This window comes from Heterocephalus glaber, unplaced genomic scaffold, assembly GCF_053883595.1.
Source record: "Heterocephalus glaber isolate CG9 unplaced genomic scaffold, H.glaber_assembly_v1.0 deba00001600, whole genome shotgun sequence".
NCBI lineage: Eukaryota > Metazoa > Chordata > Mammalia > Rodentia > Bathyergidae > Heterocephalus > Heterocephalus glaber.
In genome coordinates, this window is record NW_028258372.1 from 36,465,448 (window position 1) to 36,479,455 (window position 14,008).

At 53.9% G+C, this 14,008-nt stretch overlaps 1 protein-coding gene across 5 annotated transcripts in view; it reads left to right on the top strand.

Annotated features, from left to right (window-relative positions):
- The first annotated feature begins 1,230 nt into the window (after window positions 1-1,230).
- Window positions 1,231-14,008, top strand: part of Nr5a2 (nuclear receptor subfamily 5 group A member 2) — a 137,697-nt gene continuing 124,919 nt past the window's right edge. Inside the window, exons 1-3 of one of the 5 annotated variants that reach the window (XM_004860118.4) lie at window positions 1,231-1,319; window positions 1,438-1,584; window positions 12,908-13,045. In XM_004860118.4, the coding sequence (XP_004860175.2) occupies window positions 1,521-1,584; window positions 12,908-13,045 (202 nt within the window). In that variant the 5' untranslated portion in view covers window positions 1,231-1,319; window positions 1,438-1,520. Of the gene's footprint in view, window positions 1,585-12,280; window positions 12,451-12,907; window positions 13,046-14,008 lie in introns of those variants that run through there. The other 4 variants (XM_021240654.2, XM_087193873.1, XM_004860120.3 and 1 more) reach the window with 4 other exon arrangements.

Below are 14,008 nucleotides of genomic sequence, written 5' to 3' on the forward strand. Positions count from 1 at the left end.
AAGAGGTGTCGATATTAATATTACTCAAAACTGCTGGACAGTGTGGTGCATGCCTGTAACTCAGCACTTGGGAGACTGAGGCAGGAGGATGGCCAGGAGTTTGAGGCCAGCCTGAAATGCATAAAGAAACCCTGTCTTTAAAAACTGAAAAAACAGCTGGGGATTTAGCTCAGTGGTTCTGGCACCTGCCTTGCAAGTGCAAGGTCCCGAGTTCGATCCCTGGAACCAAAAAAAAAAAAAAAAACCTGAAAAAAAATTTAAAAAGAAGAAAGGGTCAAGTGATAAAGCACCCCAGGCTTCAATACCTAGCACTTCTCCCGAAAAGCATACTGTTCCACGGTGTGGGGAAAGACATTCATTACTCATCCAGATTTTATTACACTGAAGGACAATAGAAATATTCCCCAAGAACTCAAAACTTCCTTTAATCGTATGTGTGAGAGTTCTTTTATAGTAAAAGGTAACTCAGATGTTCTTTGTGGATCCAAGCAAAGAATAATAACTTTTAAATTTTGGAAAATCCCTAGTACATTCATCATTTTGCCGGCATTAATACCAAAGCATAAGTTTTACTGTATTAGGATAAAGAAATAGACTTTCCCACTAAATAATCAATGCACAAACAACCTAAGGTTAACTCCTCATCTAATGAGTAGGCATGGTTTCAAAAAAGTCAGTTGAGGCCTAGCATGGTGGCACATGCCTGTAATTCCAGCAATTTGGCAGACGAAGGCAGGAGGATCACAAGTTTGAGTCCCATCTGGGCAACATAGTGAGACCCTGTCTTAAGATTAAGAAAAAATAGTCAGTTACCAAAACATGAATACATGAATAAATAAATGGCCATGAGGCTGTAGTGTTTCATAGTGTAGATCACATTTGTGGGGATCAATTAAAGGATTAACATCTGCCAATGTTATCATCTAAGATGTATTTACAGAGGGTCCAAGAGCTGTCTGTCCCTCTCCCTGCAAAAAGCAATGACATCAGGAGGGTATGTCACAACCTGAAGTTTAGTTAGTGGATTTAAGCTGGTTTGGAGTTTTATTCCCTCAGCATGATCTTCTGACCCTTCAGTTTTACAACTTTCCACTCTGGGCGCTGCATAGCACCTCTCCTCTTTTGAGTTAATCATTTCTTCGCCATTATCTGCCAAGAGTTCTTATCTCCTCTGCTGTCACTTTATAACAGGGACCTCTTATCAACTTGCACAGAGTCATGTGACCAGTAAAAGCCTATCGAAAGTTTCCATTCCTGTGATTAGAAACCATCATGAAACTGGTTACATGGTTTACAGCGGGTCACTGATGCTGGAAAAGGTACAGAGTCCAGGGAAAGACTTGCTCGTAACTTTCTGAATTCTGAATTTTTTTTAACTTTTTCTTAACTTTCACTAAGGAAATACGGGTTACTGTAGTCTGATGTTTGCTCCCCAAGGTCACAAAATATGACAAGCTGCACTTTTTCTCATGCTCAATGATTTCTGCCTTAAGCCAAAGGACTGCCTATAATCACTAAGAATGTCTTCTAATTCCGATACTGGGGATATACAAGAATCTCTAAAGCACGGACTTACACCTATTGGTAAGTAGGAAGTTGCTCTATTTATCAACTAGTTATTATTCTGCCTCTACAATATACATGTAATTTAATCTCATTGAGGGATTTTGTATTTTAAGTCCTACTTTTCCTACATAACAAACCCACACATGTACCACACATTTATCTCTCTTACAGTTCAAAAACAGTAAATGGATATTTCAACATAGATTATTCATTAAATCCAGTGTTTTAGGATGTCATTCTATTATCTTAAGATAGGCAGAAAATATAACTCATAATCTATCAACTGCAGCCTTAACATTTCCCAGCAATTTTTAATCAAGCATAAAAAGCTGAGAGATGAACAACTTGAAACAAGATGATCCCACTAAATGACCATTGGTCAAACCCCCTTAGCAGAGGACTTTTCATCAGTTGTGAAATTTCAAACTAGGCAACAGCATGATGTCCCATTCACTGTGGAAATCTGTAGAAAAAAGGTTTACTTTTCTAACAAGTGAGTCATGCAAGAAAAAGAAAAAATCAGACCATAATTCAAGGATTAGAAGAGTTACCATCTTTCAAAATAATAAGCATGTCTTGTTTCCATGAACAGAATTAAGTACATAAAGTTTCTTCTTCTCTTTCTCTCCCTCCTTTTTTTTTAAAAAAAAATTTTAAAGCCCGTGCTGGGTATGCAACCCTCGGCCTGGAACAAGTGCTGTATGAATGAGCTACACCCTTAGCTCCATAAACCACTTTTTCATTAAAAAAAAAAAAAGGCAGAGTTACAAACTTAGTTTCACTGCAAGACTACGTCCAATTAATCCTAAAGCTGAGAGGAGAGCTTGCCAGCGGCCTGTGATTAGTGTGCTGGACTAGCGTCCTGCTTTCCTCTGGTTTTGAGGCTCTCAACCCTGTCTGGTGAGGCTCCTCCGGCTCCCGGGCTGAAGTTTCCCTCCCTACTCCCAGGGCCCAGGCCAAGCTCGGAGTTCCGACTCGCTCAGCACCAGAAGGGAAATCCAGGCTAGCTTCCCCTCGTTCCCTCGAGGTAGTCAACTGACTCCACAAAATGCCGTGATTGCTTTTTTTACGGGCCAACTACACCCTAAAGTATATCAATAGAGGAAATGTGTACTAAAAAAAGTTCTGTATTTATGAAAAAGAAAACACTGGAAAGGCATGCACAGTGCAACAGAGAATCAGTTGCTCTGCGGGTAACAGCCAAAATACAGGTGCAAGAAGGGAGCTGAGAGCGACGCGCACAAACGATTTCAGATCTTTCAGGTCGCGCTCCGGGCAGCGTCCTCGCGGGCGGCGGCTGCGCTCGGCGCGGATCCCGCCGGCGTCGGGGGCGCGCAGAGAGAGAGCGCTCCAGCCCGGGACGCGGACGAGGGTGCGCGCGCCGCGTGGGGAGCGCGCTCGGGGGCTCGTGCCCGCGCCAGCCATCCCAGCTTCCGCTGGCCCAGGCCAATGAGAACCCGGCGAGGGCGCGGGACCAGCACACGGGTCCCAGACCACAGGGGTGAATTAAAGAAGCCAGGCAGAGAGAGCAGAGGGTCTGCGCTCCTCTCTGCTCAGTGGGAGGACTGTGCCCCCACCAGCAATCGCCGAGCAGGGCCGTGGCTGAACAGAGCGGACCAGCTGCCGGTGGGCAGGGACCACCTGCGGTTCTGCACCAGCCCCATCGCAGGGGGCTGGCTGGGAGCCCCAGGACTGTCGGCCTAAGCCCGGTCTGAAATTCCAAAAAGCCCCCAAAGTGGAGGGTAGAGGCGCAGGCCTGGAATCCCAGCACTCTGGGAGGCTGAGGCAAGTTGGAGCCCCCCCACCCTATATCTCCCCAGACACTGCTGGGATCCCGACCCAGATGACAGAATGGCAGTCGGCTCTCGTTCTCTCGGTACTAATCACAGCCACTGGGCCCAAGCATGCTCCCTCTCCTTTCCCCTTACATTGCGTGGTTGGAGGCGTCCCATCTGCAAAGCCTTAGGGAGCCCTCAGCTGTGGCACCACCTCCCGTCTCTTCCCTGACTAGCTGTCCGGGAGTGCTGAGGATCAATCACAGGACCTCAGCTCGCCGTCCACAGGCCAGAGCAGAGGAGGAGGGGCAGCCTGGAGTCTTCAGCCCCAACTGCTGGATTGAAAGGGCAGAGCCCATTCCAGAGGGAAAATCGCCCTTGCACGGGTCTTCCTGATGTCCAGGCCAGGCCTGCTGAGAAGAACCCACCGGGAAACTCGAAGAGAGAGCACCTCGGGTCCCTGTGTAGCTTCCATGCAGCCGAGTCCAGCTTGGGGACACACGGCTGAGGCCTCCCAGCTCTACATCTGATTTAGTTCATCTGGCCAATGTGCCCTCTCCATATAGAAAGTCAGTTGCGTGGTCTTAACCGGGCAGACATCCTCTTCTGTGCATTGGGGGTCACATGACACCTGTGTAATGCTGTCTGTGCTTGTATATAAATACAGCATTGAGTTAAAGCTGCTCCTTCTGACTACCTGCAGGATAATTCTCCAGGCTTGGGGTACAACTCGCTCATTCCCTTCAAGGCAACTAGCTCAGGGACACTGGCCGGATTCGTGGTTACTGATCTAGAACTTTTGTTCCCCTCCCAAGCAGTTGTTGTAGCGAATGATATGCCATACTAACTTGGCTTTTTATATTTATATCTACAAAATAGCCAAATCGGCATGGGAGGAAACAAGTCCTATCCCAAGTATTTCTTGACCTCTTAAATATGCCCAGTATCTTGCTTTGATTTACATTAAATTTACCTAATTCCTTTTTTTTTTCAGTACCGGGGATCGAACTCAGGACCTTGGCAGGCACAGTGTCACTGAGCTAAATCCCCAGCCCTAAATTTACCTAATTCTTTAAGTGCATTCACAGAATATTTTATGCACCTTCCATACATTATTGCATAATATCCACAGGACCATGTCTTCGTAGCTAAGGATCCACAACACACAATACAAACATTGTACTGAGGCTGTGATGTGAGGCTTGCCATCTGGTCACCTTAACACTCCTGAAGTCTGATTTTAAATCAGCGATAACCTCTAGCAAGCTCTGTATTCACTGGGATCTCTGAAAGTAGATGTCGAGCAGTGGGAAATGTGACAGCCTGTTGTGTTGCCCTAACCTCTAGCCAACTGTATTTGCACTGCAGTTTAGAATGCCAGGCACCCTAATCCACTGATACTTGCAGTTTGAGCTTAGGCAAGCAGTTCCTTCCAGGAAGCTAAACCCTGGAGCTTCCTTTCCTTTCCCTGCCCCAGCCCCCCTCCAGAACAGTACTTCCCAGATTCCTCCTCGCTGGCCTGGATCCACAAGTGGTGGCCAGGGTAACAGGATTTCTTTGAGATTTACTTTAATAGGCCAAGAAAGATTTACAGCAGAAGGGACAGCCGAAGATTGGCCATGCCTTTCTCCTTTGTTAGACGCCTCCACAAGACACAATGTCTAGTTATGCTGGACTCAGGCTGGAACTGAGCTAGAAAAGGGCTCCAGAGGACCAGGCCTGGTGATGTGTGCCTATAATCCCAGCACTGGGAAGCTGAGGCAGGGGGATTGCCACAAGTTTGAGGTCAGCCTGGGCTACATAGTGAGTTCAAAACCAGCCTGAACTATATGGAGAGACTCTGTCTTGAAAAAATAAATATATAGGGCTGGGGATTTAGCTCAGTGGTTTCGCTGCCTGCTGTGCAAGTGCAAGGACCCAAGTTCGATCCCTGGTACCAATAAATAAATAAATAAATAAATAAATAAATAAATAATTTTTTTAAAAAATTAAAAAAGAAAGAAAAGGGCTCCAGGACAGATTCTCTGGTCAGAGCAAGCCCAAACAGATTCACCTCCCAGGTCTGAAACTTCACAGGACAGAGCTACTTCTATGAGTTACCTCTCCTCCTTCTTCACCTTACTGGGACAGAAACTTCTCTGACAAATACAGTTGGCCTCAAGAAACTGCAGGAATTTGGGGGGCATCATGCTCCTGGGGAGGCCTAGGGGAAGACCTGAAACACTGCCAGTGTGAGCTTGAGAGATGAAGCTTGGGTAAACCAGTTAGACTGCAGTGGACTACACAGATAGAGAAAAATTGCCTCTTTCTAGTCTCTGGGAAGCTGTTAGATGTCCTTCTGTGTGATTATAAATAAGAAAAGACTTGTAAACTCCAAGTAATGTGAAAACAGAGATCCACGAGCTATTTGGTGGACAATTTTTTTCCTGTGGATAATAAAATTCACTGTCCATAAGGACCGTGAAGCCTATAAAATGATCATTACCAAGCATCTCTCATTGAAGGATCCACCTACCTTTAATGGCCCTAGGATAGTGATTCCCTTCTTGTTTATATTCTTACAGGAAGAGTTTGGGTGAAGTTGGGGGAGGCTGATGTCTATTAACTGATATTTATTTAAGTATAAAGCCTACTTGATTAGCCCCATTTTCCAACTAAAAAATAAAACCAAAAGGTTCACTTAATTTACCAAAGATTACTCAGACTGTCTGGAAAGAAGCTGAAAAGAGAATGTCAGAAATGATTTTGAAATCCATGTTCTTTTCCCAGTGTAGTAACTATGTACCTGCTGTTGTTGATACAAGGTAATTATGACTTAAAATGTTGGTCAGGGCCCCGAGGGGTGCTGCACACCTGTAATCCCAGCACTCAGGATGCTGAAGCAGTAAGATCTCTGAGAGTTCGAGCCCAGCCTGGGCCTGGAAGTTCAAGGCCAGCCTGTACTACATAGTGTGACCTTGTCTCAAAAATAAATAAATAGCTCTTTCTCACCATTGATCAAGAAAGCCCTGCAACTCCTTTCCCAATAAACCCCTGCCTTGGGTGAAAAATAAATAAATAAAAATAAATAAAATAAAATATTGGTCAGACTTTCTTTCAAAAGACATTGGGGCTTAAGAAAGACCTCCCCCTTTTTTGTCTTTTTGAGACAGGGTCTCACTATGTGTAGTTCAGGCTGGCCTTGAATTCACTAGGTAGCCCAGGATGGCTCCGAACTTGCAGCGATCCTCCTGCCTCAGCTTCCTGGATGCTGGGATTACAGGTCCGTGCCACTATGCCCCGATGAGAGAGATCTTTTAAAATGGCTCCTTAGGTTCTTTTCTAATCCCATTGAGGATATCTCATTTGAATCCCCATAGAATTCGGAAGGCTGGGTGGGAAGTCGTGTATAGGAGGCAGAAGTGGGAGGACGTGTGGAAGCGTTCAGGTCAGAGCAGGTGGGGCTCGAAGCAGTTCTGGTCTCCTGCTCTGGAAAGGCTCTCGGGAGTTCGGATGAAACCTGGAACTGTGTGGTGGGCCGTGGGGACTCACAAGGCTACCAACCTCCTATAGGGAGGCACTGTGTGGGTGCAGCTGGTCTGCCTCCTACGGGGTCGGTGGGTACGAGAAGGCCAAGGTGGTCTCTCGACCTGAGTGACTGAGGTTAGACAGAAGCAACGAACCCACGGTTGTTCCGTGGAGAGAGGGGCTAGGGAAAGGGACAATTTAGGCACTTTTTTTTTTTGAGGCAGTCTTGCTATGTAGTTCAGGCTGGTCTCAAACTCACTGTGTAGCCGGGGACGGCCTTGAACTCACAGCGATCCTCCTGCCTCAGCCTCCCTAGTGGTGGGACCACAGGCCTGCGCGCGCCACCACGTCCGGCTATCAGCTCTTTTTTAAAAGCACTTGGGATCGATACTGCGGTGCCTCCCGAGGTGAGGAGTGCAGGTCCCTCAGAGGGCGCCAACCTGTTCCCCAGGGAGTCCCGGCTTCCGAGCTTAGGGTCTGCAGGTCTGAAATCTCTGTGCCCCCCTCCCCAGCCCTAGCTTTACACCGTCCGGAAATCTCCATGGGATCCCAAAGAAAAGCGCTTGGAATCCGCGCACGGGTCCTAGAATCAGCTTCCTACCTAACAGGCAGGAGAAGCAGAGAAAACGAATTAATTTGCCTGAAGTCTCGTCGCCCGAGGGCCTCCCCTCCCGATCGCGAAAGTCGCCTGGAGGCTGGCGAAGCCCTGGCCTTTCCGCCGTACGCTCGCAACACTTTCCCCAGTTCCGCGCTCCAGGTCTGCGGGTGATCACGCCGCTGAGGTCTGGCCTTTCCCAAACCCGCATCCAGTTTGCAGGGCCAGGGGCCCGCCCTGCGCTCTTTGATCTTAAGACTCAGAAACCCCCCGAGGGCTCCTCTCCCCAAAGGAGGCCCTGCGAGGTTGTATCCCTGCGCTTCCAAAGCCAAGGGACTCGGAGACAATGGGAGAAGTTTCCCTCATCGGCAGGGGGGGACCTAGGGGAAGGGTAGTGGAGGGCTGTGGGGAAGGTGTAGTTCCCCAGGTCGAGATGGGGGCGGCTGGGGAGTGAAACTGCCGAGTGTTCACCTACTTTCACTAAGGGCGCCGGGGCCTGCAGGCTTCAGGGTCGCCCTTGCAGCCTGGCTCCGCGCGTCTCCTGCGGGTCCCAGGGCACGGGGGGGGGGGGGGTGGTGGCCGCGGCTGAGGCCTCAGTGTGAGCTCGAGCGGGCCCACTCTCACTCAGCTGCGGGAGGGACGGAGGAGGAGCCTCCGTGAGATGACCTCGCCACCCGGATCCCTCCCACCAGGTCTCCCGTCGAGGGGCACCCACTGAACCCGGGGGGCGCCCGGACCCCTGGGTTGGGAAACGTGCTCAAAGAAAAGAAAGTGGTAAAAGTTCTTCAGTGAAGTTATTTCTTATGCAAAGAACCTCAGATTCCGACCGACTGTGCAGGCCGAGTTCTCCAAACCCTCCCCGGGGCAGTAGAGAAAACCTGAATTACTCAAACTGCGGCTTCCCTCGCCTGCACCAGTGCGGACGGGACAGACACCCCCACCGGGAAGGACCCAGGGGCCGTTCGCCTGGTCCCCCGGGTCCAGCTCCCCGGGAGTGGGGTGTGTGCACCTCCAGAAGGCTTTTCTCCCGCACAGGGCACTGTTCGTGGTGTCTCGAGTAGTGAGTGCTTCAACACATGGAGCAGAAAGGGAGTCTTAAAAACACGGCTCGATTTCTCATTTATGTGTAATTTTTCAAAGATTCGGCCATAGTTCAAGGGGCTGTCCTGAAACTTAACCCGTTTCTTTTTAAAAACAAAGCGCTCCGGGTGGGGGCGGCGGAGCCTAGGGGCGGGGTGTGGAGCCCAGCCCCTTGGGCCCGGAGCGAAACCCTGAGATCCTCGCTAAACTTAAATTTCAGAAAAAGGCTAAAGCCGCTTTCGGATGGGAGGGGCGGAGAAATGAAGCAGATCCGAGCCTCGGGCTATCGTGGCCGAGAGATGAAGACTTTGGGGTGGGGGGGATCTAGGTTTTTTCCAGGGGCAGAAAAGTAGAAACGCGCAGGACGAGAAAGGTAACTGTTTTGGTTTCTTGAAAGCACCCAAAAGTAGACAGGGAGGAGGAAACGTTAGCAAGCGTTTGCAGGATTAAGGGCTGCAAATTTCTTGAGAGGTTGGAGGAACCACGCGAGGCTTCGTCTACCCAGGCGCGTGGGAAAGTTTGTATCCTCCACTCGGTCCCCGCGTCCAGGAAAGAAACCAATCTTGAGACCTGAACGTCGGGTCCCACCGCAGCCCGCACGGGTTAAGGGGCTAAGGGCTCCGGGGCGAGCGCCCTTCCCGGGCAGGCCAAAGGCAGGCGCCAGAGGGGAGGCCGAGCCCGGCGGGGAGTGGGGCGCATGGCCCGAGACGCCGCGCCTCCGGGACTCCAAGGCTGAGGGAGCCTCCCCTCCCCAAGCCATCAGCCTTTCTAATTGCAACCGTCAATCAACACTCTACGCCAAAGTCAGAGGCGCAAGGGCGAGCCCTAAGAGCAGCAAGGAAGAAGGAGGGGCGGGAGAGGTGAGAAACAGGGAGAAGTTCGCCAGGAGTTGGCAGAGGGAGAGCAAGGAAGAAGCGGCGGGCGCTGAGCGAAGCCTGTCCCCCCCCCGCTTCCCGGGTCCCGTCTCCGGTGGCCTCCACTTAACCCCCGGGAGCAGGGCCGGGTGGGGTCCGCAAGTGCTGGCACCTGAGCCGGAGCGGCTCTGGGTAAAGATGCACTCGGCGGGAGACGGCTGTCTGCCCCCCGCCCACCCCCGCCCCCCGCTTGGTGTAGACCTGGTGCGCAGAGACCACACGGGGCCCGTTCCAGCTTCGTCCATCTCGGCCGCCTCCGGTTCCCTCGGGATGCCGGGACGCGGCCAAGGCCACAGGTGGGCGGGCCGTGGGCTTCCGCCGGGCCTCTGCCCAGTGGAATGCAAGGGCCGGGGGACCAGAGCGAGGGTTCCGAAGGAAGGCCCCCCGGGGAGGGTGTGTGGAGACCGGTACCGAGCTCGCCGTCGAAGCCCGAAGCCCGGCTCCACTCCCCTCCCTTCCGCCTGCCCCAGGTTTGAGATCCCGCACCTCTTCCGAACTCCTGGGGTGGGAGGGGGGAGGCGGATGCGCCCTTGGATCTCTGACCAGAACCGACTCCAGTAAATTTCCCTTTCCGACAACCGCTGGAGGGGCTTTCGGCCCTCCCCGGAGAGAATCCAAGCCCAGCTGGCCTGGGGAGCTTTTCCCGCCCTGAAGGTGGAGGCCCGGAGCGCCTGAGGCTACAGGGCTTCCGCGCTCGCAGTTGGCTCGGCTGCTAGAAAAGGCCGCTTTCTCTCTGCTTGAGACCTCCCGCTCTTCGGACCCCTTCGGTTGCCTGCTACAAAGCCGAAGGTCCTGCAGGGAGGAAAGCTCTGGTCCTTCCTTCCCCTCACACCTAAACTTTTAAAGGTCGGGTTCTTTGAAAGCTCATTTGCCAGCCCCATTGCCTTTGCCTCTCTGCCGTCTTGGGAGCATTTTCTATCTTAGAAATCTCCCTGCCAGCTGGCCTGTCGCCAGTCGCTCTCTGTCCGGGGGATGTAGTGGGAGCGAAGGCCGCACTGAACAGGGGGAGTCACTCGGGTGGCCTCAGCAAGTCCCTTCTGGGCCTGAAGCTGGGGTTAGGAGCTGGACCACAAAAGCTAATTCTCTACCAGAGCTTCTCCCTCAAGTCACAGATTTCTTGCCACAGTACAAATTCAAGGTCCTGTTAAATCCCCTGTGCTCTCCCTTCAGCTCTCTTTAATCTCCCTGCCACCAAGCGGAGGACTTTCCCACCCCACCCTGAGGGCTGGAGCTGTCTCGGGACTGGAGTTTGGAGTCTTGCAGCCTGGCCAGGCCGGTGTTTGGGAAAGTCCTATGTAAGGTGCCCTGAGGCTCTTTGAATTACAGTGGGAGACAGCTGAGTTGTTCTCAAGGCTTTGACATAAACTGCTTTTCCAAGTTCATCTAAACTCTCGAGCAAAGCTGGAGAAACAATTTTTTCAACCCTGGGCCTTTCTGAGCAATGTGAGGATATGTAATTATAGTTCACCAGTGGTATCTTCCACTGGTAACACTGAGCCAGTGTTGACACTGTAAGGTGATGTTATCATCAAAATCTGAGACTCTTAAGGGTCACTAATTTTGGCAACTTTACCCCACACCCCAACACAAACCAATGGGTGGGCCTCCCTAAATTTAAGATTTAAGTGTTTCCGTGGAACTGAAATGCAACTAAAGCTAGAAGTTTTAAAATTTAGATTCTGAAGATAGGCAAAATGACAGATCAGTTCAGAGTGAATAGTATCTGAATTGCCAGGCGTAGGTGGGTGTGTGCAACTCACTTCATATACAAGTGTAAATTATGCACTGCAATGGTCGGAATCACTTTAAATTCATCAAATAGTAGACCGAGCAGTTTGAATGTGTGATCTCTACACCATTTAAATTGAATAAATTCAGATCTTTTGAGATTCAAATTCACCCCCTTGTGGGTAGACTGGTAATTACCCTATTGCACGGCAGACCCCGAATATGAGGCTTTTCGAATGGTCAGGAGGCTGGAAAAAATGTTTTTCATCTCGTTGGGATGAGATCTGAAAACTTTGGAGATGTGGCTGGGCTGGTCTCCGAAGAGCTTGCCTAACAGATGGTTCCTTAAAACTTTTTTTTTTTTTTTTTGGTTGTTTTTAAAAGCTGAGCCTCTGGGCCTCCTGTGGATCTGTCCCACCAAAGAGACACCAGAAAGGAAAAGGCAAGCTGGGGCAGATCTTTGCATTCTATATGGAAATACTACTATTCACTGAAAGTAGGAAGTCTGTCACCGAGACAACCGCGGGCTCTAGGGTCCACGGCGAGCCCAGTCCTAGAGCGCAGGGCCGGGGAGCGGAATGGCAGCCCCTTCCCCTAATCCCCAGCAAGTAAGTGGGGTCTCAGGGACACAGCGGCCCCCTCACGGAGCACCCACCCTCGCTCGGATCCTCCAAGGCGCGAGGGACCCACGCGCTGGCCTCTGAAACACTGCGGCTCGCGGGAGAAGGAAGCTGCAAGAGCCCAGGCTGCAGGCCAAGAGCGCTGAGGGTCAGGTCTGGAGAGTAGCTCAGCATCCCTTCTCCCCGGTCGGTATTTGAAGTGGGTGTTGTGACTCCTCCGTCTCCGCTCGGGACCAGCCCGCGAGGGCACGTGCCCACGCCCACCCACGCCCCAGGCCGCTCCCCAGCTCGCAGCGAGGCCGCCCTGGTTTCCCAGCCCTCGCCGAGGCGCTCAGGCAGAGGTCGGCGCTCGCCAGCTGTGAGACCCAGCAGCCTCTACATCCCCCGCCCCAGGCCACGGTGGGTGGGAGCGGGCGAAGGCGGGGTGAAGAGGTTGGACGGGAGGGAGCGTCCTCATTGGCTGGCGGCCGGGGTCCGAGCCGAGTCCGGAACCCGCGCCGGGGCTCCCCGTCCGCGCCCCTCGTCGCAGCTCCCCCACCCGGCCCCCGGCCCTGCTTACCTCCCTCCTCCTGGCTCGCCCGCGTCCTTCCCCGCACGGTCACCCTCGGGGCTGGAAGGGGCTGCGCTCGGACGCGCCAGAGGAGCGGACCAGGCAGGAGAGGGAGGTTGGACCTTGACGACTCGCACTCGCGACAGGGCGCGGGGAGGCAGAGAGCCGGGGAAGGGGCGGGAGGAGGCGCGGAGAGGAGAGCGCGCGAGAGCGGAGACCCGCGCCGCCGTCCGGAGCCGGGGGCGGCCGAGGGCGGAGGAGTCCCCGAGCCGTCCGGGAGCGGCGGCCGCAGCAGCCCCGCGGCGCCTGCACCGCTCGCCCGAGCTCGGCGGCGCGCTATCCGGGGCCGGCAGCTATGCCCTCGCCGTGCCGCGCCAGGGCGCCGGGACCTCGCCGTCCTCGCCTGCTCTCGTAGCCCCGAGCTCCTGGCCCTCGCCCGGTGGGGACCGGACGGGCCCCAAGGTCCCGGCTCGCAGCTCGGACGGAGGCGCGCGCCGGCGAGCGGGAGGGGAGCGGGCACCGGGCGCCGCTTCCCTCTTCCCGCCGGAGCTGAGCTGTCTGCCCGTGTCCAGGTGCTGGGCTCCCGGACCGACCCCGAACCCCCAGTCCCGCGCGCGGCCGCCCGGTCATGCTGCCCAAAGTGGAGACGGAAGCCCTGGGACCGGCTCGATCGCATGGGGAACAGGGGCCGATGCCGGAAAACATGCCAGGTAAGGAAGGCGGCGCTCGCGCGGGCCGCGGCCGCCTCTCCACCCCGGGCCGGCGAGGCGGGCTGCAGCCTCCGGCCCGCGCGGGCGCAGGGGGAGCGGGGCGCGGGCTCGGGGAGGCGCGGGGCTCCGGGCCCCCTCCTCAGGGGCGGGCGGAAAAGTTTCTGGCTCTCGAGCCGTACGGCAGCGCTTCCAAGGAAGGTCTCATCGGCCGCTCCTAATTAAAAAGAGGCTTCGAGATCTAGGCAACTGGAGCGCGGGCGCTTGAGGCTCGAAGTGCCGGGCTAGTGTAACACCTGGGTCTGAGAAGGGGACCCCCGGTCTCCCCGGACTGCAACCGCGGCGCCCTAACACTCCGCGTGGGGGGCAGGGCTGCCCGGGAAGCGCAATTGCAGAAAGCCGGCTGCCGGCGAGGGCTGGGTTAGCGGCTTCGAGGGCAGAGGAGCCCCCACGCTCGGGGAGCCCCGGAGGCGGCTCGGGTGCGGGCAGCTTCAAAACTGTAGAGCTCGAGGGAGCCAAAGTCACCGACCCTGCGTCCCCTGCGGGGGCAGTGTCCAGGGTGGGGGGCTGTTTGCTTACTGCACCTTCTTTAGCCCAAGAGCGGTGGCTATGCAAGGCCCATGTTTTCCCAGCTCTCGATTGCTAACAACAGAAAAAAACAAAATCCTACTGGCTATATTCTCTCCACATTCCAAAATAGCAACTCCAGATCTGGCTTGTATTAAGCCCGTCAGAAGTTTATCGCGTTTGCCCCGGGCCGGGGTGGGAACAATGCTAGGAAAGGTCTCGGGCGCTCTTCCACCCTCGCCCCTTCCCGGCGGGCCTGTGATCCCGGGCGCTTCCTGCCATCCCCTTGCGCGAACTTGAAAGGGCCGGGAGGTGTTGAGAGCAGAGTTCAGGGCTGTGCGCCCGGGACGCTCAGGCCGGGGCCCGGCGTGGCCACATCGCCCGGGGAAAGGGGGCGGC